Consider the following 25,408-nt stretch of genomic DNA (forward strand, 5'->3'; position numbering starts at 1 on the left):
ATTTTGGAAGCATTTCCGGACGTCTCAGAGCATTGACGGTGGGATTCAGAGGCGTTACTTTTAAGCGTTACGACAAGTTTTCGAGGGATTGGGAGCCTCTCAGGTGCGTTACGCGTATCTGTCGAACGATTAGAGGGTTCGAAAATTCGGTACAAGATAATAATGCCTACTATAGTTTCAGTAGGGATTTGCTCCAAAATTTCTAATGGAACTTCCCCACAAATTCCTCCAGGTATTCCTATCAGGATTCTAAATGAGACCCCTTCAAGTATTCTTCTAGAGGGATTCCACCCGGGGTTTGTTCATTGATTATGCTTGGGATTTTCCAGGATTTTTTCCGGCATTTTCGAGGTATTTTCGAGATTTTTTACGGGATTCCTCCATTCATCCGTTTATTAATAATGACAAGAAAACATCAGAAGTGATTTTGGTATTTCCAGGATGCTTTTCAATACTGGCTGTGCAAGCGCTAGAATAGAAATAGAATAGAATAGAATCGAGATTATGAGTTGAGCATAGGACCAACTATAGAGTGTAGTCAAAGCACTTGCGCCGTTCTACAACAACACCATCCTTGCAATCTCTGGACTGTGATAACAGCAATGCGATCGGTTAGGTCTATGCTATGGTTAACGTGCGCCATTCAGTGCAGGCCATATATACTGTGTTAATATGTTTGCAATTTTAAGGCCATTTAGTTAGTGTTCCATGAAACTATGAAACTATGGGAATTACCGCTCGAGTGTAATCAGCTGAAACGTAACAGATAAGCCTATTACTTGTATAAAAGATTAGTACATTTTTGATCGCGAACGAACAAGCATACTCAATCGCGGTTACAATTCGATCCTTTTTGTTCAAGAAAGCTTTTAATTATACACTTTTGGTAATAATGGGAACCAAAATGATTGTATCCCTGTTACTTTTGTTAATGTGGTATCAATTGAGCCAAGCGACGGTGATGGTTCCAGCATCACCATGCAGGGACATGTTCTCATACCAAGTTCATCCTGATAGTAATCAGATAATTGGTTACATACAGCTAAGTGGATTGAATGCAGATATAAAAAACACACTCGAGGTGAAGGTCTACGAAGGAGCTTCGGGAACAGTAAGTAGAGTGCAGTTCAAAACAATCGAATATTTAGCTATGTTTTTTTAGGGACAGAAAACTGACCTTCATATGTACAAATCGCTCGAGTCTACGTACAACGACATGAAAAATTATGGAACTGCAATATATTGGTTAAATTTTAAAAAGCAAAATCCTCTACCTGTGCTGGTATCAATGAGTCTTAATGGCAAACTGATATGTGCCGGAACTCCACGGCAAGCAGTGAGAACTATGGCTCATAGTATTATGCCTCCAAATACTGTTGGTAGCAGATTTTCTGCATCTCCACAATCCCCAGCCAAACCCGTAGTTACAATTTCAGTACCAGTTGAAACGCAATAGTAAGTAGGGAGCTGTTCTGACATGAAAGTTTTTTTTTCAGATTCCGTTATTGATTCGATTAGTGAGATTTTGAAAAAAAAAAGAAACGAACACCGTCTTCAGCCAGAGGCTGCACAGACTGAAAGAAACTTAACACTAGACAAGGGACACACGGATCATGGTACCAGTGGATACGGAGAAGAAAATATTTTCACGAAAAAAATGCATCGCCCGGAGCGGGAATCGAACCCCCTCTCCATGGCATGGTGCGATTAGAAGCTTGGTGATCCTAATCGCACGGCCAAATTTTTAAAACAGTGCAAATGATAGCTCGAACAGTTTACGCAGCGTTTAATCCGTTTTAAGTATTTTCGAATACGGATTCGAGTCTTGTGGGGTACTTGGAGGCAGGAATGAGAAATGTCACCGAATTTCATGAAAACATGTCATGACATTTTTTTCAATTTCCTCCATTTTTGGTGTGAATTTCCGTTCATGTGTATCGTTATCCATAATGACGGGTAGTTACGGAAATTTAGTGATATGGTCGATAAGCATTTCTCACTAGGGAGAGAGAATAAGCAAATAAAAAAAAAATATTTTCATGACATTTCCCATCCCTGCTTGGGCGTCGTCTCACTTCATAAGATTCGCTCCATTACCTTGTACGCTTAAGTAGGCTAAAAATTTACTTCGTCATATTTCAATAATTACGCAAAATTTCACGTTTCAATTTTACCCCACTTGACTTCACCATTTTTTGTTTATTTTGGGTTTACCGAAGGGGTTTTCATCAAACTGCACCCAATTTATTGCGTGATATCTCGAAATTTCATGTTGTAACATGTACAAAACATCACATTTCTATGAAAGGAAAGTGTAGCCCACTCATTTGAAGTTGAAAAATTTTTGCCAGCCATCTTGGATTTAGACGACATTTTAAATTTTGTCATTGAATTGTTTTCGCAATCATCGATTTCAATTCTGAACTCACCATTAGAAATTTGAAAGTTTAAGCTTTTCAGAACATTAACATATTTAGGTGAGCATTGACTGCACATGTGCTTGTGATATTTTGGTTAGGAATACGTTCCACGCGCGCAAAGCTGGGGATTCCCCAGTGGGGAAGCTTGAACGTCCCGTAACAGATAAGGCTATTATTTGTATGAAAGATTGCTACATTTTTGATCGCGAAACGCAGTTGCTCACTCTTTGGCGAGCGTTCGTTCGAGACAGTCGCAACTTTTCGTTCGTCCGGTTTGTCTCCAGTTCGGTGGCTATTTTCGTGCTAGTGTTTCCGAGTGATTAAGTTTATTAAGTAATTATCCCTAGTGGGACGCGTGCGGTTGGCGAGGCCACAATTTTTGCCGCAAAAGTTCGTTTAGTTTGAGTAAAGTTCACGTTTTCATTATATCACGTGGCGCATTGACCGATTATCGAGCACAGCAGTGCAGCACCCCCCGCATACCGCGCCGCTCGCGCGGACGTGATCGGCTTCTTCCAGTGAGTACCCAAGCTCATCGTCGTCGACAGCAGCAGCCCACCGAGAGAAGAGCAGAGAGCGTTCAACCGCCGCACACCGCTCGCCTCCTCCCAGTGCGGGCGATCCCATCGCTTGGACCTGTCGTCGTCGAGGCTGTGGCAAAACAGAGCACAAAGCTAAGTATTCAAAGTTACCCCTCGTTGTTCCCCCCTCTCCACTGACTCTTTGATTAGATTTAATTTGGTATACACTCAGCGAAGTAGACTACACAGCAAAAAAAATCTTGCGATATCACATCACTTTTGCTGCACATCAGTCGCGTCGTAAAAGTGATGTACAAATTACATCCCTTCCACGCAGCAAATTAGCCGCCGCAGCTTGACAGAGGGTCTAGCAATCGATGGAACCGGAACAATAGATGAATCATATATAAATAAAATATTGGCATGGATTCGTACACTGATCCGTTGATTGTGAGGCATATCCCTTACCTTTCGGCTATTTCACTGAGTTAGAAGATGGGTGATAAATATGATACTGCTTCTAGGTATTTGCTGGAATGCGTTTGTTGACACTTTCCGGTGCCAATTAGGGTGTACATGGTGAATGTGATAAATGTTGCAAAACGATGCAACAGAGTGAAATTACGTTCGAAATTGGATACGTTGCCAGTAATTACGCGCCTGGATATTACAAAATTATTTGCTGTGTACCGAAATTCATCAAAATACCTTATGAAATTTAGCCATAACTGTAAGGTATGGATGCCATAAGAATACCTTATAAAAATTTAACATGCTTATTATGACCTAATTACATAAGATAAACTTATGAAAAGAGCAGAAAAATCACAAAATGATGCAGACTGGAATCGATCCATGAACGTCGAGATCACTGAGCTCGTGCCCAACCCACGCGGCTATCGACGCTTGAGAATATCATGTTGCTAAATGCGTATAAAAGCCAAACTGTGAGTCGATTCTGCGTCATAATCCGACCTTATGAAAATCGTTCTTGCCGTTATGAATTGTTTAAAGGCCATTTCATAAGTTAGACCTTATGATAATCTTAGGTTTATTTGCCTGAGTGTATAAGCAGTTTTTTTTTCTCTTTTTTCCTCACTTTCCCTGTACAGTTAATTTTGTCCCTTGTTTTTTTTTTTTGATTATTTCGTCCCCGTGATAAGTGTTAGTTTAAGATTTTTGAGTGCCCCGTGGTGGTAGTTAGCTGCCACAATGGGCGATGATGATGATGGCGGGGGTACATCGTACCGCATCAACGAAGCTTTGTTATTGGCATCGGATTGCTCGAGCCAACAAGGCGATTTAAATGCTAACCCCTTTGCCCCTCTTCACCCTGGTGCTTCTCCAATGGACACCAACAGTAAATCTGTTTCGACGTCCCCCCGCCTCAAGGCCTACCCTCCCGACTTTGACGGGCCATATGTTGTTTTCTTCCGACCCAAAGGCAAACGTTTGAACACCGTTCAAATCAGCAAGGATCTGACTAAGCGGTATTCTTCCGTTGTCTCCATTGACATGGTCGGTACAGCTAAGCTTCGGGTGACAGTAGGCGACCGAAAACACGTTAATGAGATTGTGGCCTGCGAGTTGTTTACTCTTGAGTACTTCGTGTACCTGCCGAGCGCGTCGATAGAGATTTCGGGGAAGGTCGCCGACGTATCTTTGACCTGCGAAACGATCATGCAAGGCTGTGGTCGTTTCCATAACCCTTCTCTACCTCCTGTCCAGATACTGGATTGCCGGCAACTGCATTCGGTATCCCAGGAGGGCGAGAAGAAGGTTTACACACCATCTGAAGAATTTTCTGTGACCTTCTCCGGATCTGCATTACCAGATCTGCTGGTGATTGGCAAACTTCGGCTACCTGTGAGGCTGTATGTACCGAAGGTAATGAATTGCATCAATTGCAAGCAGCTGGGCCACACCGCCCAGTACTGCAGCAATAAACCTCGCTGTGCAACATGCGGGGAGAGACATGTGGACGGTGCGTGTAAAACGCCGCCCAAGTGTGTTTATTGTGGTAGCGACCGTCCACACGATCTCAATGTTTGCCCGAAGTACATACAGCGAAAACAACATCAAAAACGATCGTTGCAGCAGCGTTCAAGGCGAAGCTACGCCGAAATGTTGAGAAAAGCTGCTCCGGTCGTTGAATCACGCAACATCTACTCGTCTTTGTCTCTCGATGATCAGGGCTCTGACTCTGAGGTCGGGGACGGGGTTCCCTTTGTTTTAAGGGTGAAACGAGGAAACGGGTGAGGCTCCAGAGACCCACCAAAAAACCTCGGAATCTGCCTACACAGCAAATAATTTTGTAATATCCAGGCGCGTAATTTCTGGCGACGTATCCAATTTCGAACGTAATTTCACTCTGTTGCATCGTTTTCCAACAATTATCACACTTACCATGTACACCGTAGTTGGCACCAGAAAGTGTCAACAAACCCATTTTAGCAGTTACCTAGAAACACTATCATATTTATCACCCTCCTTGTAACTCGGTGAAATAGCCGAGAGGTAAGGGATATGCCTCACAATCAACGGATCCGTGTACGAATCCATGCCAATATTTTACTTATATATGATTCATCTATCGTTCCGGTTCTAGCGATTGCTAGACCCACTTTCAAGCTGCGGCGGCTAATTTGCTGCGTGAAAAGAATGTAATCTGTACATCACTTTTACGACACGACTGATGTGCAGCGAAAATGATGTGATATCACAAGATTTTTTTTGCTGTGATAGCAGTGACCCCCAACCCACCGTGACAAATTCTAAGAGTGTTAAAAAAGGTAACAAACGTTCACCTCCTGGATTCAAAATCCAAGATGAACGAGACTTTCCTTCGCTCCCGGGAACATCAAAAATCCCAGATGTCCCAATTTTTTCGACTTCTCAGCCAGAGGGACAGCATTCGGAGAACCAGGAACAACCTCTTGGTGCTCCGATGTTTACGCTTTCTGGCATCGTAGACATCGTCCTTAACTTCTTTAATGCTTCTGACTCAGTGAAGAGCATTGTCAAAGCACTTCTTCCTTGTGTGTCTCCTCTTTTGAAGCAGTTGGCTTCTAAAATGTCCCTCCTTGCGACATTCGTATCTTTCGATGGCTAATTTAACCACCGAGGTCGAAGATATGATTTCTGTGCTACACTGGAACTGTCGTAGTATCGTACCAAAATTAGACTCTTTCAAATTTTTAATTAACAATTTACAATGCGATGTTTTTGCGCTATCCGAAACATGGCTGACCCCCGATGTAACCTTACCTTTTTCCGATTTCAACATTATCCGTCTTGATCGGTCCGACTCGTACGGAGGGGTGCTTTTAGGGATCAAAAAGCAGCACTCATTTTACAGAGTCGATTTTCAACCGATGACAGGCATCGAAGCCGTCGCATGTGAGGTGACAATCCGAGGTAAAACCCTCAGTGTTGCCTCCATATATCTTCCACCGAGAACTGCGATATCTCGCAGGGATCTCGCCCACATCTGCTCGGTTATGCCTGAGCCACGGCTGCTCATGGGAGATTTCAACTCCCATGGTACAGGCTGGGGGAACTGTACGATGACAGCCGTTCAACTTTGATATATGACCTCTGCGACGACTTCAACATGACAATTTTGAACACCGGAGAAGTTACGCGAGTGGCACCTCCAGCTAAAGATGGCAGTCCTAGAGACAGCCGATTAGACCTCTCAATCTGTTCGAGCTCACTATCGCTGGAGTGTACATGGAAGGTTATCCAGGATCCCCATGGTAGTGATCACCTTCCGATCGTTGTTTCTATTTCCAATGGTTCACGTCAACCTCCATCTATTGACATTTCCTACGACCTCACGAAACACATTCAGGCCAAACATTTCAATAGGTCCTATCTGCATTTGAGAGGCTCTCTTTGCTCAATTTCTCTTTCAATTATTGCAATGTAATGGCACACTTTTCAACTATTTTTGTAGTACAAATCAAAAGACGATTGTTTTGACCATCGTTCAATGCAAGGAGACAATCATAATACAAAGAAACAGCTGAGATCTTAACGAAAGACAGGGAAACCAAAGAGAGCCTCTCTTCTGCAGATTGGACCTTTAGACATGTTTGGCCTGCATTGACTGGGGAAAGTACGCGGAAGCAATTATCGACGGTGAGCAATCGGTAGAAATTCTTCCACCGCGGGAAGAGTATCAGTTTCTATCAGAACTGATCATCAGTAGCGCGCTGCAGGCACAACGTCGGCCAGTTCCAGGTCCTTCGGCTCGCAGGAAACCCCCCAATCCGTGGTGGGATAGCGAGTGTACAGAAATCTATCGCGAGAAATCCGCTGCGTTCAAAGAGTTTCGGAAACGCGGTTCGGTTGAAAACTTTAAGCGGTACGTTTCCCTTGAAAGCAAGTTCAAGAACTTGATCAAGGCGAAGAAAAGCGGTTACTGGCGTCGGTTCGTCGAGGGTTTATCGCGCGAGACATCAATGAGAACTCTTTGGAACGTCGGGAGAAGAATGCGTAACGCGTCGTCGGTAAACGAGGATCGAGAAAGCTCTCCTCGGTGGATTCTCAAGTTCGCAAAAAAAGTTTGTCCAGATTCCGTACCCGTGGAGCGAATAATTCGTGATGTTTCCGAGGATAGGGACGACATGGATAGGCCGTTTTCGATGGTTGAATTCTCACTTGCTCTTCTTTCATGTAACAATTCCGCTCCAGGAATGGATCGAATTAAGTTCAACTTGCTTAAAAACCTCCCCGACGTCGCTAAGAGGCGCTTGTTGAACTTGTTCAATCAGTTCCTGGATAACAACATCATTCCGGATGATTGGAGGCAAGTGAGAGTGATAGCTATTCAAAAACCCGGGAAACCCGCGTCGGATCATAATTCGTACCGTCCAATCGCGATGTTGTCTTGTCTGCGGAAGTTGTTAGAGAAGATGATTCTCTTTCGACTGGACAAATGGGTTGAATCGAATGGCATGTTGTCCGATACACAATTTGGTTTCCGCAGAGGCAAAGAAACGAACGACTGTCTTGCGTTGCTTACTTCAGAAATTCAGCTTGCCTTTGCTCAAAAGCAGCAAACGGGCTCAGTGTTTTTGGATATTAAGGGAGCTTTTGATTCAGTTTGTGTCGATGTTCTCTCCGACAAACTCCGAGTTTTACTCATGGCGACTTGACAGTTTCACGAATTAGCTACACAGCAAATAATTTTGTAATATCCAGGCGCGTAATTTCTGGCGACGTATCCGATTTCGAACGTAAGTTCACTCTGTTGCATCGTTTTCCAACATTTATCACACTCACCATGTACACCGTGGTTGGCACCGGAAAGTGTCAACAAACCCATTCCAGCAGATACCCAGAAGCAGTATCATATTTATCATCCACCTTCTAAGTCGGTGAAATAGCCGAGAGGTAAGGGATACAATCAACGGATCTGTGTACGAATCCATGACAATATTTTACTTATATATGGTTCATCTATCGATTCGGTTCTAGCGATTGCTAGACCCACATTCAAGCTACGGTGGCTAATATGCAGCGTGAAAAGAATGTAATCTGTACATCACTTTTACGACGCGACTGATGTGCAGCGAAAATAATGTGATATCACAAGAATTTTTTTGCTGTGTACATGGGTCTCCCCCAGGGTTCATGTCTAAGCCCCCTTCTTTACAATTTTTATGTTAGAGACATAGATGATTGTCTCATGGAAAATTGCACGTTAAGACAGCTTGCGGATGACTGTGTTGTTTCTATAACGGGATCAATAGCAGTCGATCTGCAAGGACCACTACAGGATACTTTGGACAATTTGTCTACTTGGGCTCTCAAGCTGGGTATCGAATTCTCTCCGGAGAAAACTGAGATGGTTGTCTTTTCTAAAAAACACAAACCGGCAAAGTTTCCGCTCCATCTGATGGGTAAGACAATCACTCATAGCATGTCTTCTCAATATCTCGGCGTCTGGTTCGACTCCAAATGCACCTGGGGGAAGCACATTGTGTATCTGATACATCAGAAATGCCAAAAGCGAATCAACTTTATGCGAACTATTACCGGAACATGGTGGGGAGCACATCCGGAAGATCTGATCAGGCTGTACCAAACAACCATTCTGTCGGTTTTAGAATACGGTAGCTTCTGTTTTCAATCCGCGGCGAAAACACACTTGCTGAAGCTTCAACGGATTCAGTACCGTTGCCTTCGGATCGCGTTAGGTTGCATGAACTCAACTCACACTATGAGTTTAGAGGTACTCGCTGGTGTACAGCCTCTGACAGACCGCTTTGCGGAGTTATCGTTCCGGTTCCTCATCCGATGCGAGGTTGTGAATCCATTGGTCATAGAAAATTTCGAAAAGCTGCTCGAACAGAACCCTCAAACTCGTTTTATGAGTGTGTACTACTGGTACATGACGCTGGAGGTAAGCCCATCTCCGGTTAACACCAATCGTGACAACTTCTCAAACTTCGACAGCTCCTCAGTGGATTTTGATCTCTCTATGAAGGATGAGATCACCGGTATTCCGGAATCTTTTCGTTCCGTAGGTATTCCACAGATCTTTGCAAGTAAGTTCGGGCATGTTAGCGGGGACAGACAGTTCTTCACAGACGGTTCGAAAACCGATGATTCGAGTGGTTTCGGTGTCTACAACGAATTTCATAGCGCCACCTACATGCTTCAAAAGCCATGTTCGGTATACATTGCTGAGCTAGCGGCTATATACTACACCTTAGAGTACATTCGCACTCTTCCACCTGAGCACTACTTCATTTTTACCGACAGTCTAAGCTCTCTGGAGGCTGTTCGGTCAATGAAACCGATGAAGCACTCAGCGTACTTCCTGAATGGAATACGCCAAGTCTTGAGTGCTTTGTCCAAACGCTCATACATCATCACCATAGCTTGGGTCCCTTCACATTGCTCAATTCCGGGCAATGAGAAAGCGGACTCTCTGGCTAAGGTGGGCGCTAGCGGAGGCGATATTTACGAGCGTCAAATCGCCTTCGACGAATTTTTTGCATTGGCCCGTCAAGAGACCTTGATCAGCTGGCAACACAAATGGAGAGATGGAGAGATGGGTAGATGGTTGCACTCCATCATTCCACAGGTGTCGAAGAAGCCATGGTTCAAAGGGTTGGATTTAGGCCGCGATTTCATTCGTGTAATGTGTCGGCTGATGTCCAACCACTATTTGTTGAATGCACATACCTTCCGTATTGGGCTCTCAGAAAGCAATCTCTGTGTCTGTGGCGTAGCTTACCAGGATATCGAACATGTCGTGTGGGGATGCAATGAGTATCGTGAGGTCAGATCTGAGCTGCATGAAATTCTCCGGGTCCGAGGAAAACAACATAAACCTGTTAGAGAAGTGTTGGCAGGACTTGATTTGGAATACATGAACCTGATTTACCAGTTTTTGAAACGTGTTGATGTCAGAGTTTGATGTAGTACGTTCCTTGTTTTCGTTGTCCGCCTTTTGGTTTTGTTGTTCGCCCCTGTCTGTCGTAACCCCCCTTCCGTTTGTCCTCTTCTTGTCGTTTTCTACCGATAAAGTCCTTTTTTTTTTTGGTTCCGTTACAGATATGGACAATTTGTCCCATCAATGTTTTAGTATAAGTTAGCAAATAATTTAGTTTTAAACCCATAAATCCCTCCTTCCCAATTTTATTTTTTTTCTCAATCCTTAACCTCTAAACAGCCGCGAGTACTTCGGCTTCCCAAACTAACATAGCTTAAGGCAGTAATAAATTGTAAAATGTAAAATCATTGTAAAAAAAAACAAAAAAACAAAAGATTTCGGCTCAGTTATGCTCATGTGGCGCCAGAGCCTTCCAAATAAACGAATAAGTAAAAAAAAAAAAAAAACGCAGTTGCTATTATCGATCATATTTGTTCAAGAAAGCATTTAATGATACACTTTTGGTAATAATAGGAATCAAAGTGATTGTGTCTCATTTATTTTTGTTTGAGCCAAGCGACGACGATGGATCCGGCATCACCATGCAGTGACATGTTCTCATACCGAGTTCGTCCTGATACCGAGGAAATAATTGGTTACATACAGCTAAGTGGATTAAATGCAAATGTAAAAAACACCCTTGAGGTGAAGGTCTACGAAGGAGCTTCGGGAACAGTAAGTAGAGTGTAGTTCAATACAATCGAATATTTAGCTATGTTCTTTTTAGGGACAGAAAACTACCCTACATATGTACAAATCGCTCGAGTCTACGTACAACGACATGAAAAATTATGGAACTGCAACATATTGGTTGAATTTTGAATTGCAATATCCTATACCTGCCCTGGTATCAATGAGCGTCAACGGCAAGCTGATATGTGCCGGAACTCCACGGCAAGCAGTGAGAACTATGGCTCATAGTATTATTCCTCCAGATACTGTTGGTAGCAGATTTTCTGCTCCTCCACAAACCACAGCGAAACCCGTCGTTACAATTTCAGCACCGGTTGAAACGCAAAAGTGAGTATTTAGCTATTCTTACATGAACGTTTTTTTTTATTTCGTTATTGATTCGAACGGTTTTTAAACAGTGCAACGCATAAATAACGCATGTGAATATGAAGCTTTACCCAACACTTCGATACCGAAATAGCTGGCTCAGGACCAATGAAGTCATGTGATGCTCCAGTACGAGCTTACTCATCAGCCAATTCAGCGATTGCTGAATTCAGCTCCTCGATTTGAGTTCGACAAGCGATAACTATCTTCGACCTAGAGTTGGCCGAAGCAAGTGCTTTAAGGTGAATATATAACGAAGACACACCTCGAATTTTCAAGAGCACAAATCTGAAGAACCGAATGTCGGTTTTAGCTGAAAAGTTGATCGATTGGTTACCCGCTGGTGGTGACCTATCGATCAACTTTGCAGCTCGAACCGACATTCGGTTCTTCAGATTTGTGCTCTTGAAAGTTCGAGGTGTGGCTTCGTTATATATTCACCTTAATAGCAGCCTGGCTATCTAAACAGCAGTATATTTCTTTGCCCATTACGTGGTGCTGAAGTGCTGATTGCACTCCGCACATAAGAGCAAAGATTTCGGCCTGAAAAACGGTGCAGTGTCTACCAAGTGAGTAAGACTGATACTGCCTTAGCTCACGAGAATAAACACCAACACCTGCTCGACCTTCGAGAAGGGAGCCATCAGTGTAACAAACGATGCCGTCTGAAATACTTCTTTCCAGATAACCAGATGTCCACTCTTCCCGGGAAGGGAATATCGTGGAAAATGTCCTATACGGAAAATTACAAGCAATTGTAAGATCACTTGGAGCAAGGACAATTTTGTCCCAATTCACCAAAAGTGGAAACAACGAGGTGTGTGTTGATGTGCGGTTCACAGGAGTTTCCTCTAGTAGACCGAGTACCCGTAACCGGTAAGTGCAAGAAAGTGCTTCTTGTTTGAGATGAATGTGTAGTGGGACAACGTCAAAAAGAACTTCTAGCGCTGCCGTAGGAGTTGAAGAGAACGCTCCAGACCTCGCCATTAAGCACATCCTTTGGAGATGGCCTAATTTTGATTGGATCGTTCTCACCACACAAGACATCCATAAGCCAATATTGGCCGAACCACAGTTGTGTAAATCCATTTGATATACTTGGGTTTTAGACCCCAAGTTGTACCAAAAGTACGCCGGCATTGCCCGAAGGCCATACAAGCTTTCTTGATTCTGAACTCAATGTGAGGTGTCCAGGAAAGCTTGGAATCAAGAATGACTCCAACGTACTTTACCTGTTCAGTCACAGATTTCAGAATCAAAGAGACGCAAAGGTAGAACGCCATTACGGTTTCGCCTTTCCGTGAAAAGAACAATAGATGTTTTACTCGGATTAACCGAAAGGCCATATTGGCGACACCAACCCTCAACTACCTGAAGGGCGCTTTGCATCAGGTCGAAAAGGGTGGTGATACACATACCAACTAACAATGCTAGGTAGTCGTCGGCAAAACCATAAGTAGGAAAAACGCTATTATTGAGTTGTCTCAATAGCATATCTGCTACGAGATTCCACAAAAGCGGTGACGAGACTCCCCCTTTGGGGCATCCACAAACACTCAATTTCCTAATCCCTGCTAGACGCAATGTCGAGAAGAGATATTGGTTTTAGAGTATTTGGTGAATCTAATTGGAAATCATTGGAGATATACCATGACGTGCGGCTTCCAATACGGCATCGAAAAACACGTTGTCAAAGGCACCCTCGAAATCTAAGAAAACACCCAAGCAGGATTGCTTTTGAGCGAATGTCTTCTCGATATCGTAAACAACTTTGTGAAAAAGAGTCACAGTGGACTTTCCAGATTGGTAAGCATGTTGGTGCACATGAAGAGGCACATTGGCCAGATGAACATCACGGATGTGGGATGTGATGATCCACAATGCGTTCTAAGCATTTCAGATGAAAAGAGGTCAAACTGATAGGTCTGAAACTCTTTGCTTCTTCATACGACGCATGCCCCTGTTTCGAAATGAACTTCACAGTAATATTCCGCCAAGATTTGGGAATATTTCCTGTAGCAAAACTGCAAACAAGTATTTTTTTTTAAAACATGTTTGAAATGATGCTGGGTCATTAGGCCGAAGGTCATTAGGCCGAAGGCCATTAGGCCGAAGGTCATTAGGCCGAATGGTCATTAGGCCGAATGGTCATCAGGACGAATTGAAAGTTAGCCGTTGTTTTTACCTTTTCCAACAATTTTTGACAAAAACTAGTTTAACAATGGAACTAGAAAGAAAAGCCTATGTTTTAAAGAAGGAAAAATTTATGAATTGAATATCAGCAGTTTCAGCGCCAAAAACTATTTCAGCAATGATACTAGAAAGAACAGCCTATATTTAAAAGAAGGAAAAATTCATGGGTAAAATATCAGTAGATTCAGCATCAATAAAGTATCTTCGTGCCTGTCACACGATACACACATGCAAAATGGTCATTTGCAGAGGAAGCTCTCAGTTAATAAGCTGAGAAGCAGGCTTTGTCTCAGTGGGGACGTAACGGCAAGAAGAAGACCCAATGACCATTCGGCCTGATGACCATTCGGCCTAATGACCATTCGGCCTAATGACCATTCGGCCTAATGACCATTCGGCCTAATGACCATTCGGCCTAATGACCTTCGGCCGAATGGCCTTCGGCCTAATGACCTTCGGCCGAATGGCCTGACACCGTTTGAAATAATCAAATCTCTTTTGAAGCAAAATAGGATAAATCCCATCTGCTCCAGGAGGTTTGAAAGGAGCAAAGCTATTAAGTGCCCACTCAATCGATTCTATAGTTACAATACTCCGAGCCGAGGCCAGGGAATCATAACTACAAGAAAAGACGCCAGGTTCATCCGAAGATGTAATATCCACACATCCAGGGAAGTGTGTGCTGATTAAGCATTCCAGAACTTCCTTATCAGAGGAAGTCAGATCGCCATTTGGCAAACGAAGATCGTTCACTCGGAAATCCTTAGATTTCGCAAGGATTTTGTTTATCCGACTGACTTCACTCAAACTGGAAACATTTGTACAATGGTTTTTCCAGCCGGATCGTTCAGCAGACCGGAGAGCTTTCCTGTAGGCCTTGCGAGCCGACCTGAAAGCCTTCGAACCAGCCGAACGTCGTCTGTTCCAACTCTTTCTACATTGTTTCCTGAGTTTCGCCAGATCAGAGTTCCACCAAGGGGTTCCTCTTGTGATCTTCACAGACCGTAGAGGGCATGCTTCTTCAAAAGCTTCCATGATGAAGGTCGTTGTCGTATCAACGGCATCATTTAAATCACTTGGAGTGTCAATGGATGGTGAGTATCCATGAAATTTGGTCGCAACCAAATCAGTAAAAAGATCCCAGTTTGTTGACCGGGGATTCCTGAAACACATTGTTTGCGAAGTAACATTTAAATGTTCAAAAAAGATGTAGCGATGGTCAGATAAAGATTTTTCTTCTGACACATGCCAATTGGTCAGCTCGTGACTAATTCTACTAGAGCAAAGCGTTATGTCTAACACTTCCTCTCTAGCAGATACCATGAAGGTTGGGCGGTTGCCTATGTTAAGTAATGCAAGATCTGTACTACTCAAGTACTCCATCAAACTGGAGCTTCTCAAGTTGATGTCTGAGCTGCCTCAGATGTTATATGGTGAGCATTAGCATTACTGCCAACAATTAGCGGAAGGCCTTTTGAAGTACAGTATGCGATGACGTGTTTGAAAACTTCCGTAGGGGATGGATCCCTTACCGCATAAAAAAAACGAACAATAGACGTATTTCCTGTTGAGATTTCCAACAGACACAGCAATTGTGATAGCACGCACATACATCTCTGGTGGTTAGTTCAGAGATGAGTGTAGCAACTATTGCTGTCAGGAAAAGTTTTCGGCTGTGCCACTGGGCGTTGCATGCTAGTCCGTTGTCTAGTGTCGTGCTTCCTTCAAAGAGCGAAAAGCTCACTGGAAGCATTGAACGTGTCCGTGTCTTTAAGTACACATGCTCGAGGCATGACACGCGAGTTTGTCATTTCATGTTTACTGAAAGTAGCAAACACCGGGTTCACAAGGTTTCCTAAATAGAAATTCCCCTTACGGAAGTAAAGTTATTGGACCAAGGCCACTTGGGCTGCACCATTTTGCATAAGTTTGCAAAGATTGATTGTTGCTGTTCTTTTATGCTGAAGATTGATCTGAGCTATCCTAACCGTAGCCACTACCCAAACTAGGCAAGATTAAACTCTTCGCATCAACAGCAGAACAAAGAACAGCAGCAATAAAACCAGATCGGTATCGATTGGAAAACGCCAAAGGCGAGGATACACAGAATACACTGTGTAAATCGCATAATGCGAAAGCATATAGGTGAAAATTTAAACTTATTAACAACATCTTCATAATCCTGCCCTTATTTAGCCTCAAGTGAGACTAAAGAAGGGCAGCCGATTGTCTCGGAGAAACACAAGGTCCACTGCACCATTGCTCCGGTTAGCGCAGTAAGGGCAACATACTGTGGAGGGCGCCCTGGTACTCCACAGGCTCCGTTTGCGGCGTTGTTAATTGTAAGCCAAACAATATTGCCAGCCTATGCAATGAAATATAGGTGAATGACCCAGCCAACCACATATCGTAAATCATTGTGGGGTAAAAATCGTATATTTTCATATATGAGGCATTCCACGGACCAGCATGAATCCATTTTAATCTATGTTTTTTAATCTACTTGATATTTTTGTATACTATTCCTCTTTATGTGAGAAACCATTTTTTCATATCAAAAGTTCATATTTTGTCTCGACTAACTTTCAAATAGGGCCAATGAAAAAATGGAACACAAGCAAATAAAAAATTATAACACGGAAACGGCTTGTTCGATCGGAAAGGTGTCTTCAGCAAAGTTATAGGGTATTTGTGCCTATCTTAGTCTCATTAAGGATGTGCAACATGAAAAATCACTCACAGCGCAATGTATACGCTTCAAACTTAATGATACAAACCTTTAACACACGTGCTCACTTCCACTGTTGATCTTACGATGCACTAGAGTGGGATTTACCTTCAATATTTGATTTAATTGCGATCACAAATCGCGAGCCACTCGCACCTATCTTCAGCACACCGTAAAATTTTCATCTCATCGCGGTCCACCGGGTGGCCCCTTATTCATCTCAACAGTATTTACAGCAAATCCACAACCACTCTCACATTTTCTCATCGTAGAGCATTCTGCACTCACCCACTAACGCACTCCCTTTCCCTAGCAGGTGACAGTTTCATTGTGATTGTTTTCCTCTCTCGCAAAGGAGAAGTCACAACAATGTGCGGCGCGACGAATCGTCTATGCTCGCTCCCCACGTTTTGCACTCGCATACATTCACAGCTGATTGGCAAATCAGTGCTGCCGAACTGGATGATAGTTCGTAAAGCTTGAGCGGTAGCAGCATGTTTAGATGAAAACCAAACCAAATATTTTGAAAGAAAAGGCGTTGGAAAATGAAATTATTGATCGATTTGCGTAGAAGTTCGATTACCAAGATGTTAAACCAAGAAACGACCATATTCTGATTGAAAAAACATCGTATTTGTAGTGACCAAATCTCATTCAATTAACTACTTGTTTCTTGATGTCTGGCACCGCTGTGATGCTTGCTTTGGTGCTTCGGCAGAGATGTGCGCCGCGGTTAAAACATCATTTTTGGTCGTCGGCGGTGGCGGCGTTAAAAATGAGATTTCAATATTTCGCTCTTTTACATCTCATATAGCGAAACATTTTAACAAACTATACTTTGCATATGAGAATGTAAATACACTAAAACCTCAATTTATGCATGTTATTTTTATGTACTTTTTAATTTATGCACCTTTTTTATGACCTGCATAAATTAAGAGAAAGCTACTCAGAACCAATATTGTGCATAAGAATATTTAATAATGACGGTAACTATTGCAACGGCGGCTAAAGGGTGTTTATAAGGGTGAGCAAATGGAAGTCACGGGGGAGTTTCAGATGGTTCCCAGGGGTTTCCGCGAGGTACCAGGAGATCTCCGGGGGGTTTTCGGGGGTCTGAGGGGGTTTTCGAAAGCATTGCAGTGAGTTTCAGAGGATTTTCGACGGGGTTTGGAGGCGTTACTGGTACGTTTTCGGGGGTTTCCGAGGATCTCACGTGCGTTAAACGGGTGCAAGTGGGGGTTCAGATGCGTTACATTGTTACATCCGAGGGGATTTTGGAGGCATTTCAGGAAGTTTCAGAGCATTTTTGGCGGGATTCAGAGGCCTTATGGAGGCGTTTTCGGGGGTTTCGGAGCGTCGCAGGTGCGTTACATGGGGTACGAGGCGGTTTAAGGGGAATTTTGGACCATTTCAGGAAGTTTCAGAGCATTTTCGGCGGGATTCAGAGGCGTTACGGAAGCGTTTTTTTTTATGCACAAATTTCCCTCATTTTATGCCTTTTTTAATTTACCCAAGCAACACACATGTTATATAAAAGTTACGGCAGCGCATGTTTTGGTTGTATAGAAGTTTATTTTACGTTATTTAAACACAACGTTAAAATTACGTCAAATAAACTTCTATACAACCAAAACTTGCGCTGTCGTAACTCTATTATAACATGTGTGTTACTTGGGTATGCACCCCCAGCCATGTGCATAAATTGAGGTTTTAGTGTAGTAACTTGTAATTGCGCACTCGTATATAATGCGGCAGACAATTAAACGTTCCATAATAAATAAAAAAAATCCATAAATAATTCTTAAGTTATGGCATGAATTGAATTATTAGAACCTGAATTCTTCAGATTTCATTACATCGGAGAAAATTGGGTTGATTTTGAAATTCCTCACATTTTGTATGTACCTATGTAATGAAAAATTGACGAAAAATTTTAAACCTCATTTGCTCGAAAGTGGGTTTTTGTCACTTACACCTCTTTGCTTCTAACCCCCTCAATTATAAACGGACGTCGTTATGACGTCACGTGGGGAAAAGCATGCATGCTGTCATTGCATGCTTTATACACCTTGTGTGAAGAATATGATATTTGCTAGGATTTTTATATGATGATATATAAGTGACTAAAAAGTAACTAAAATCTCAACAGGATCATTGAACGAAATATTTTGTTTATTCGGCAATGAATGACATGCATTCATTTTGGGAGCGTTTAAACTTAAATCGATTATTTTCTGAAGATTATTGGGGAAATTCTAAGTTCGGCGGCGTGATGAGTTTTAAGCTGGCGGCGTGCTAGAAAATCAAAACATCCGGCGGCGTGAAGTAATAAATCTCGACGGCGCACATCTCTAGTCCTTGAGACAAAATGAGATGAATATAGGTACTAGGCCGAAGAAGGGGGCTTTTACCCTAGAATAATATATGGCGGCTCTCAGAAAAATACACATTGAAAAATTTATTCAATTTTTCTTCTGGAAAAACTGAATTTTGTTACTAAAAATTAAATATCTCAAAAAGCTATTTTTTTACCTTCGTGATATTTTGTGAGAATAAAGTTTATTCTGTTAGCTATCATCTGTAAAATTTTTATAGTGGTAAAAAAATATACAAAAAAGTTATGGCACTTTGAACATTTTTGGTTGCGTGTTTTTTTAGAGTGCATGACGAATTTCCCGCAAACTAGATTTTGGGGTTGGCAGCACCTCTCAGATTTCAATAGAATTGTGTAGGTATGAAGACTATGTACTTTAAGGCAACGTTGCATACTTCGTTGTTTTTTTTTAATTTTATCTACACTAATATTTGAAAAGGGCTTAAGTTTTTGACCTTTTTTTATACCAATGTAACTTTAAAATAACATGACCTACAAAAAAGTGTGGTATGTGTGACTTTAAGGAATTTGTGTGAACTTTCAAGTAAAAAATTGAAATATTGAAAAAACGATCACGCTTAAAAAAGTTAAAAAATAAATTGAAGTCAATTAGGAATACATGCCCATTTGCGAAATTAAATTAATCCTATTCCGGAGAACCAAATCCCACACCAACCATTAAGAATAGAATTCAAAATGGATCAAAGTAATTGAATTGCTGTTATCTGAATCTAACCCAACATAAAATGTTTTTTTTTTTGAGTCAAGCCAATTTTTGGGTATTTTTATACGTGGATTTTCACATATTAATATTGAACATAGCTTTATATGTTTCAATTATAAATCTATCCAATACAAAGAATATAATTAAGAATATAATTTAGGATTCTCTTTTGAACCAGAACACCAGATCTGTTACACAGAAATTCAGATTATCAACCAGAAGTCGAATTTCAACTCAAAAGTCCCCTTATTCATAGGAGAATAAAATAAATACTTTGCATCAGATAGACTTGTGAATCAAAAATATGGAGCTATGTTTAATTTAATATATGAAAATATCTGTAAAAAACGCCCTAAATAAAAACTTTTGTTTTCTACCGAAGAGAAACACGCAAAATGATGACATGAAGTATTTGTTGTTAGGAACTGTCCATTAAAGACGTAGCATTTTAGGGGAAGTTAATGATATTGCTAGGAGCCTTCTGTTAGGTATAAGAAAATATACTTTAAGAGGGGAGGAGCTGTCAAAAATTTTCCACCAATGCTACCGTGATTTCGAATGCAGCGATATGGTCCAATAAGGACCGAAACGTCGGGTTAAGAAAACATATAGTTGTTTTTGATTGACCAAATTAGACTGAAATGCCAATTAAAGATATCATCCAACGTACAGTCGAAAGTCAAACTCAAAGCAATAAAACAAGTACGACCACGATTCTCATCAGTCAACGAGATTGAAACTTTTACTACAAATCATTTTATTGTAATAGGTAAATATCATTTAAAATAAAAAATCAATAATTTTGCTTTCGGGATGAAATTGATCAGTAAATGAAATACCTTTGCATTTGCCAAAAATATGTTTTCCACCTGAATTAACCACCCCAGAATGCGAAATGCTACGCAAAACTTTTACGAGTTTTCTCAATTTTTAATTATTCAAGTATTAAATACAATAAATTTCACGAAAACGCCTTAAAGTATGCACTTTTCATAGTGAAAAAGTGATTACTTCCGGAGAAGTGCAATTTTATGTATAAATTTGAATATTTATAAAAATTTTGATGATGAAATCGTGTTTAGCAAATACTTGGCAGCTAAAAGCATCTATTCGAATATTAATTACATGTGCGATACAGCCACGGTAACAAAAGTTTGAAAGGGTATTTGAGATTCACCAAACACGCAATTACGGAAAATATTGAATTTAATACAGAAATATGTGACTAATTGACTGTAAAACATCTAAATCATCATTCAATAATCCTTTAGCCGGCCATTTTCTACAAATTGTTTTAAGTTTAAAGCAATATTTTTAACAAATGAACATGACCCTCACGTCCATCAATTTCACCCGAAATCACGGTACCTCAGAAATGCTTTTCTTCAAAAGTGCCCATCTTGCGATATATGGCAAAATTTTCAATAATTACAAAAATGTCATGTTTTGCAAATTGAAATAATTTATCTTATTTGTTCACATGATTATCTGAAAGTCACCCATACATAACTTTTTTGTAGGTAATGTCATTTTTTAAGATATATTGAGTAAAAAACGGTCAAATATTTAGCCCTTTTCAAATATTAGTCTAGATAAATAAAAAAAAACAACGTATGCAATCTTGCTTTAAAATACATAGTCTTTAAACCTAAGAAATTCCATCAGATTCTGAGACAGTTTTGCCAAACCCCTACGCGTGAATTCGTCATACACTCTAAAAACACACAACCGAAAATGTTCAAAGTGCCATAACTTTTTTGTATATTTTTTTACCATTATGAAATTTCTACAGATGATAGCTAACAGAATGAACTTTATTCTCACGAAATATCACGAAGGTATAAAAATAGCTTTTCGAGATATTTAATTTTTAGTAACAAAATTCAGTTTTTTTAGAAGAAAAACTAAATAAATTTTTCAATGTGTATTTTTCTGAGAGTCACCATTTATTAACCTACAACTTTGCCGAAGACAGTTTTCCGATCAAACAAGCAGTTTCAGAGATATGATTTTTCATTTGCATGTGTTCCATTTTTTCATAGGCCCTATTTGAAAGTTAGTCGAGACTTCATAAAAAGTTTTAATATGAAAAAATGTTTATTTATATTGATTAGAAAAGCTGTGCAAAATTATATGCAAATCAATAATGCAAAATTAAAAAAAATGGATTTTTTTCGTGCTGCTTCGTGGAAAGCCTCATATTGAATCAGAATTGTATAATAATATGTATATTTGTTGACAATGATTGCGTAAAATAGCATTTCATGCCAAATTAAATTTCAATTGCGATTTTGTTTCATATAGTCGTCTTCGATCATAAAAGGTGAGAGATACTATCTGTAGGATCGCACAGAATCGGATAGAATCGTGAAAAAAGGGGGTGCGGGCACCGGATTTGGCCAGTCTAAGGGAAATCCTTTTTTTTAAATAATCAATAATCCAATAAAAACTACCAATGTGTTAAATGAAAGGTTTCGATTTATACTTTATTTAAAAAAAAAATGCAGAAATCAAGCTAATACTTAATTTTCGTATTAAAAGTGGCACTGGCCAAAATAGAAGCATTGCCGCAGTTTTGGCCATATTCTCAGCTTTGGTTTCTATTTTGGCCAATCGCGTGTATTTCTTATGGGAGTGGCCAAATTAGAAGCACCCTGGCCAAAATAGATATATGGGAGCTGATTTTTTAAGAAAACATATTTTTTTCTTCCAGTTTTTAATCAAAATGTATGGTTTTCACAGCTGCAATCATCATATTATATTAGAATCTACTAGTAAAAAATAAATTTATTCCGATTTTGATCGTAACAGGCTGAATACCGCACTATGGCCAAAACTCCGGGCTGGCCAAAACTGAAACTTCTACCCTATATGATTTCTTTGAATCGTGGAAATCGTCGCTTCACATCGTATATGAATCTGCTAAATCGAGCTTGCTACCTAAAGGTATCACGAAAATCGGTGAAATCGTATACAACTATACCAAAGTTGTATATTGATCGTTTGCGTCACACTTGCGTCGTATATGAAGTGAATGAAATCGTAGAAATCGTATATTCATTTTAACAGTTGCATATGATTGTCACTGCACTTTTAATAGTCGAATCTTAATCTCGGAAATCGTAAATGGTTTTGCTTACATATTTGTATGATGGAGGAAAAGAAAAAATGGTATTCATCACAAATTTGTACTTTTGTTGTTGTTGACACATTCCAACCATGGTAGCAATAATTTCAACCAAATATATAGGTTTTCATACTAGCAGATGACTTACAATAAGTGATGTATAGATTTCAACAACGATGTGAATTCCGGGCCTTTTGCACGGCACCACTTTTGGTGCCACTCAATGCACAACAACAACGCTCCCACCACAAGTCTCGCACCGTATCATGTTAATTTTTATTCGTTTCATGTCATTCACTTTGAACTCTCTATTTTCAACTTGGCAATATAGCCAATAGAGATAACGCGCAGTTCTCAATCGAAGGACCTAAGTTCGATTCCCACTGAACACCATTTGTTTTTTTTTTATTTGAAAATCTTGAGTCGTATATTGGTGCTCTCAATCGTAATAAAATCATGCATAATCGTATATTTAGACGGATAAAATCGGTGAAATCGTAGAAATTTTTCGAGAAATCGTAAATTATGTTGGATGGAATCGCAGTAATCGTATATATGTTTCGATATGGTCTCCACTTTAGTACGTATATGCCTGTTTCGTGCATTGAATACGATTTCTTTGGTACTATATATGTGCGACTATTTCAGTTGCAATTTAAATATAGCAACCAAATTGCTGGCTAGGGAGTTAAACTCTGGGAAAATCATTTGAAACGCTCTTGCTTTCCGCACATCTCGATACAGAAAAATGTAACTAAAATATTTTAAAACGTGAGTGTAATTAGTAATCAAAAACTTTTTTGATTTGTTGAAACACAAATGTTTGCTCTTTGCATAATCTCCAGTGCAGGGAAACATTACCTTGATGATGAATCTTTTGCACTAATGCGTTAAAACAACGGACAAGTAATCTTCTGCTTTCTTCATTACAGCATATGTGGCACCAGCACCCTATTGACTGATCTCTCCTTTAAAGGCACACCATCTCGGAAGGGGCAATTTCCATGGGCTGTACCGATTTTCCATCGCAATTCCACATCCGGTCTCGAATACTTCTGTGGTGGAACAATCGTTACGGATCGCCATATCTTAACCGCGGCTCATTGCGTGATGAACAAACGGCCCCAAAAAATCCTGGCCATTCCCGGGAAACACAGCATCTCTGATACATCCGCCACAAACGGCGCTGTTCATGCAAACGTACAGCAGATTGTGTGCCACGAAGACTATGACAGTGACAGTGAACACCTCGTAGACCAAGATGCGGACATTGCTGTCTTACGATTGGAGAAGTCGCTTCATTTTACAAATTTTATTAGACCACTCTGTTTGTTGCTAGATCAGAGCCCACTGAGTGTGACCCGTAATCACAAAGGTGTTGTGTCAGGCTGGGGCATCACCGAAAACGGAGATACTAACACTCCTTTCTACTACACGAGTACCATTGTTAGTAGACAGCAGTGCAGCAATAACATGGACGTTAGTATTCCTAACAGGGCCAGACTGTTCTGTGGCGATGGATCAGGTTCTGTCGCTTGCGATGGAGATTCTGGTAGTGCAATGGCTATGAAACGTAACAATCGGTTTTATTTACGAGGCTTAGTATCCAAAGCTGCTCGGGATCCAATAACTCAGAAATGCGATACGACCAAATATGTAATGTACACCGATGTTTCGAAGTTTATACATTGGATATTGCAGCATATCAATGACGATGATTATTTTGATTATTAAACATGTTTGTGTTTTAAAACAATATGTTTTTTTGTTCTTGTACTTTATATATTTTTATCAGCAACTCATTTTATAATTCATAAATTTCAAACTAGATGTTCTGTGGTAATTTTAAGACTATCATCCTGTTTAAGTTAAACTCGTTTTAGGCTATACTAATATTTATTAATGGGTGGAGCATATAAAAAAGGTACGTGAAGTGGCCATACAAGTTGCCCAGCTTTGGCTCTTCAGAATACTTAGAATGAGCATGAGCAAAGATAAACGCACAACTCGTATTTGCTATGTGATTGAACGGATTGACAACTCCGGTCTTAGTCTGATCGGAAAGGTAAGGTAAATAAGATTGACCGAAGTAATCGAATTTACACAAAGAACCATTGAATGGTGCTCGGGACAAGCAGGTCATTCTCAATGTACACAGTTCGAACACTTCCAACTATAATGAGGTCAATAACTTACAGGCATCGGAGATGGGAAGGAATGTTAGTAAGTCAAACGTTGTTATAGCGTTTGGCTCTCTAGAACACTGGCACTTTAAAATTAAACAACACTTTTTCTTCACTATTTGGAAGAACTACTCATATTATTTCAGTTGAACCCTTCCTTCACTGGAAAAGCATTGTTTAGCATCCTTGTAGCAATATTTCGTTCTGTGACCCCACACTTGGTACTGGCTTCACTAAGTTCAAGTGACTCAAAGAATCGGTCATAGAAATCTTTATTCCTGATATAGTCACTCTTAAAACATACATCATACTCTGTTCATCCAGCTCTGCTCGAGCTGCCTCAAACGAGAACGATAAAATCGTTTCCTCCCCATTCCAAACCCTATTGCGGATACAATGTTCAACAGGACTAGTCCCCAGCAGTTAGTGCCGAGGCCAGAAATATGAGTTGTGAAACTTTATGCTCGTTACTTCCGGCTTTTCGCATAGGGAAAATGTAAACACATTAAATTCGTCACACTTTCTCCCGGTGCTGACGACTGACTGTGGATAGACGAATGAGCCCAGTGGCTCTCGTTCGGTCAGTCAGTGCCACTGGTGCACTGCAGTTAGAACCAACACCGCAA

General features: G+C 40.7%; 1 protein-coding gene across 1 annotated transcript; it reads left to right on the plus strand.

The window, feature by feature from the left end:
* LOC115268025 (uncharacterized) lies at positions 1-24,367 on the plus strand. The gene is made up of 5 exons (XM_029875918.2): positions 1-1,111; positions 1,163-1,455; positions 10,904-11,066; positions 11,119-11,411; positions 23,532-24,367. Exons 1-5 carry the CDS (start codon positions 893-895, stop codon positions 24,331-24,333), a joined length of 1,770 nt encoding a protein of 589 aa, XP_029731778.1. The 5' UTR covers positions 1-892; the 3' UTR covers positions 24,334-24,367.
* The last annotated feature ends 1,041 nt before the right edge of the window (positions 24,368-25,408 follow it).

Source organism: Aedes albopictus, chromosome 3, assembly GCF_035046485.1.
Source record: "Aedes albopictus strain Foshan chromosome 3, AalbF5, whole genome shotgun sequence".
In the NCBI taxonomy this organism is placed as follows: Eukaryota; Metazoa; Arthropoda; class Insecta; order Diptera; family Culicidae; genus Aedes; species Aedes albopictus.

What these genes read in the sequence shown, in the direction of transcription:
- LOC115268025 (XM_029875918.2), top strand. Translation starts at nt 893, where the DNA reads ATGGGAACCAAAATGATTGTATCCCTGTTACTTTTGTTAATGTGGTAT. An exon ending in GTACCAGTTGAAACGCAATA is followed by an intron (nt 1,456 to 10,903) that starts GTAAGTAGGGAG and finishes TTTTTGTTTGAG; the next exon opens with CCAAGCGACGACGATGGATC. An exon ending in GCACCGGTTGAAACGCAAAA is followed by an intron (nt 11,412 to 23,531) that starts GTGAGTATTTAG and finishes TCTTCATTACAG; the next exon opens with CATATGTGGCACCAGCACCC.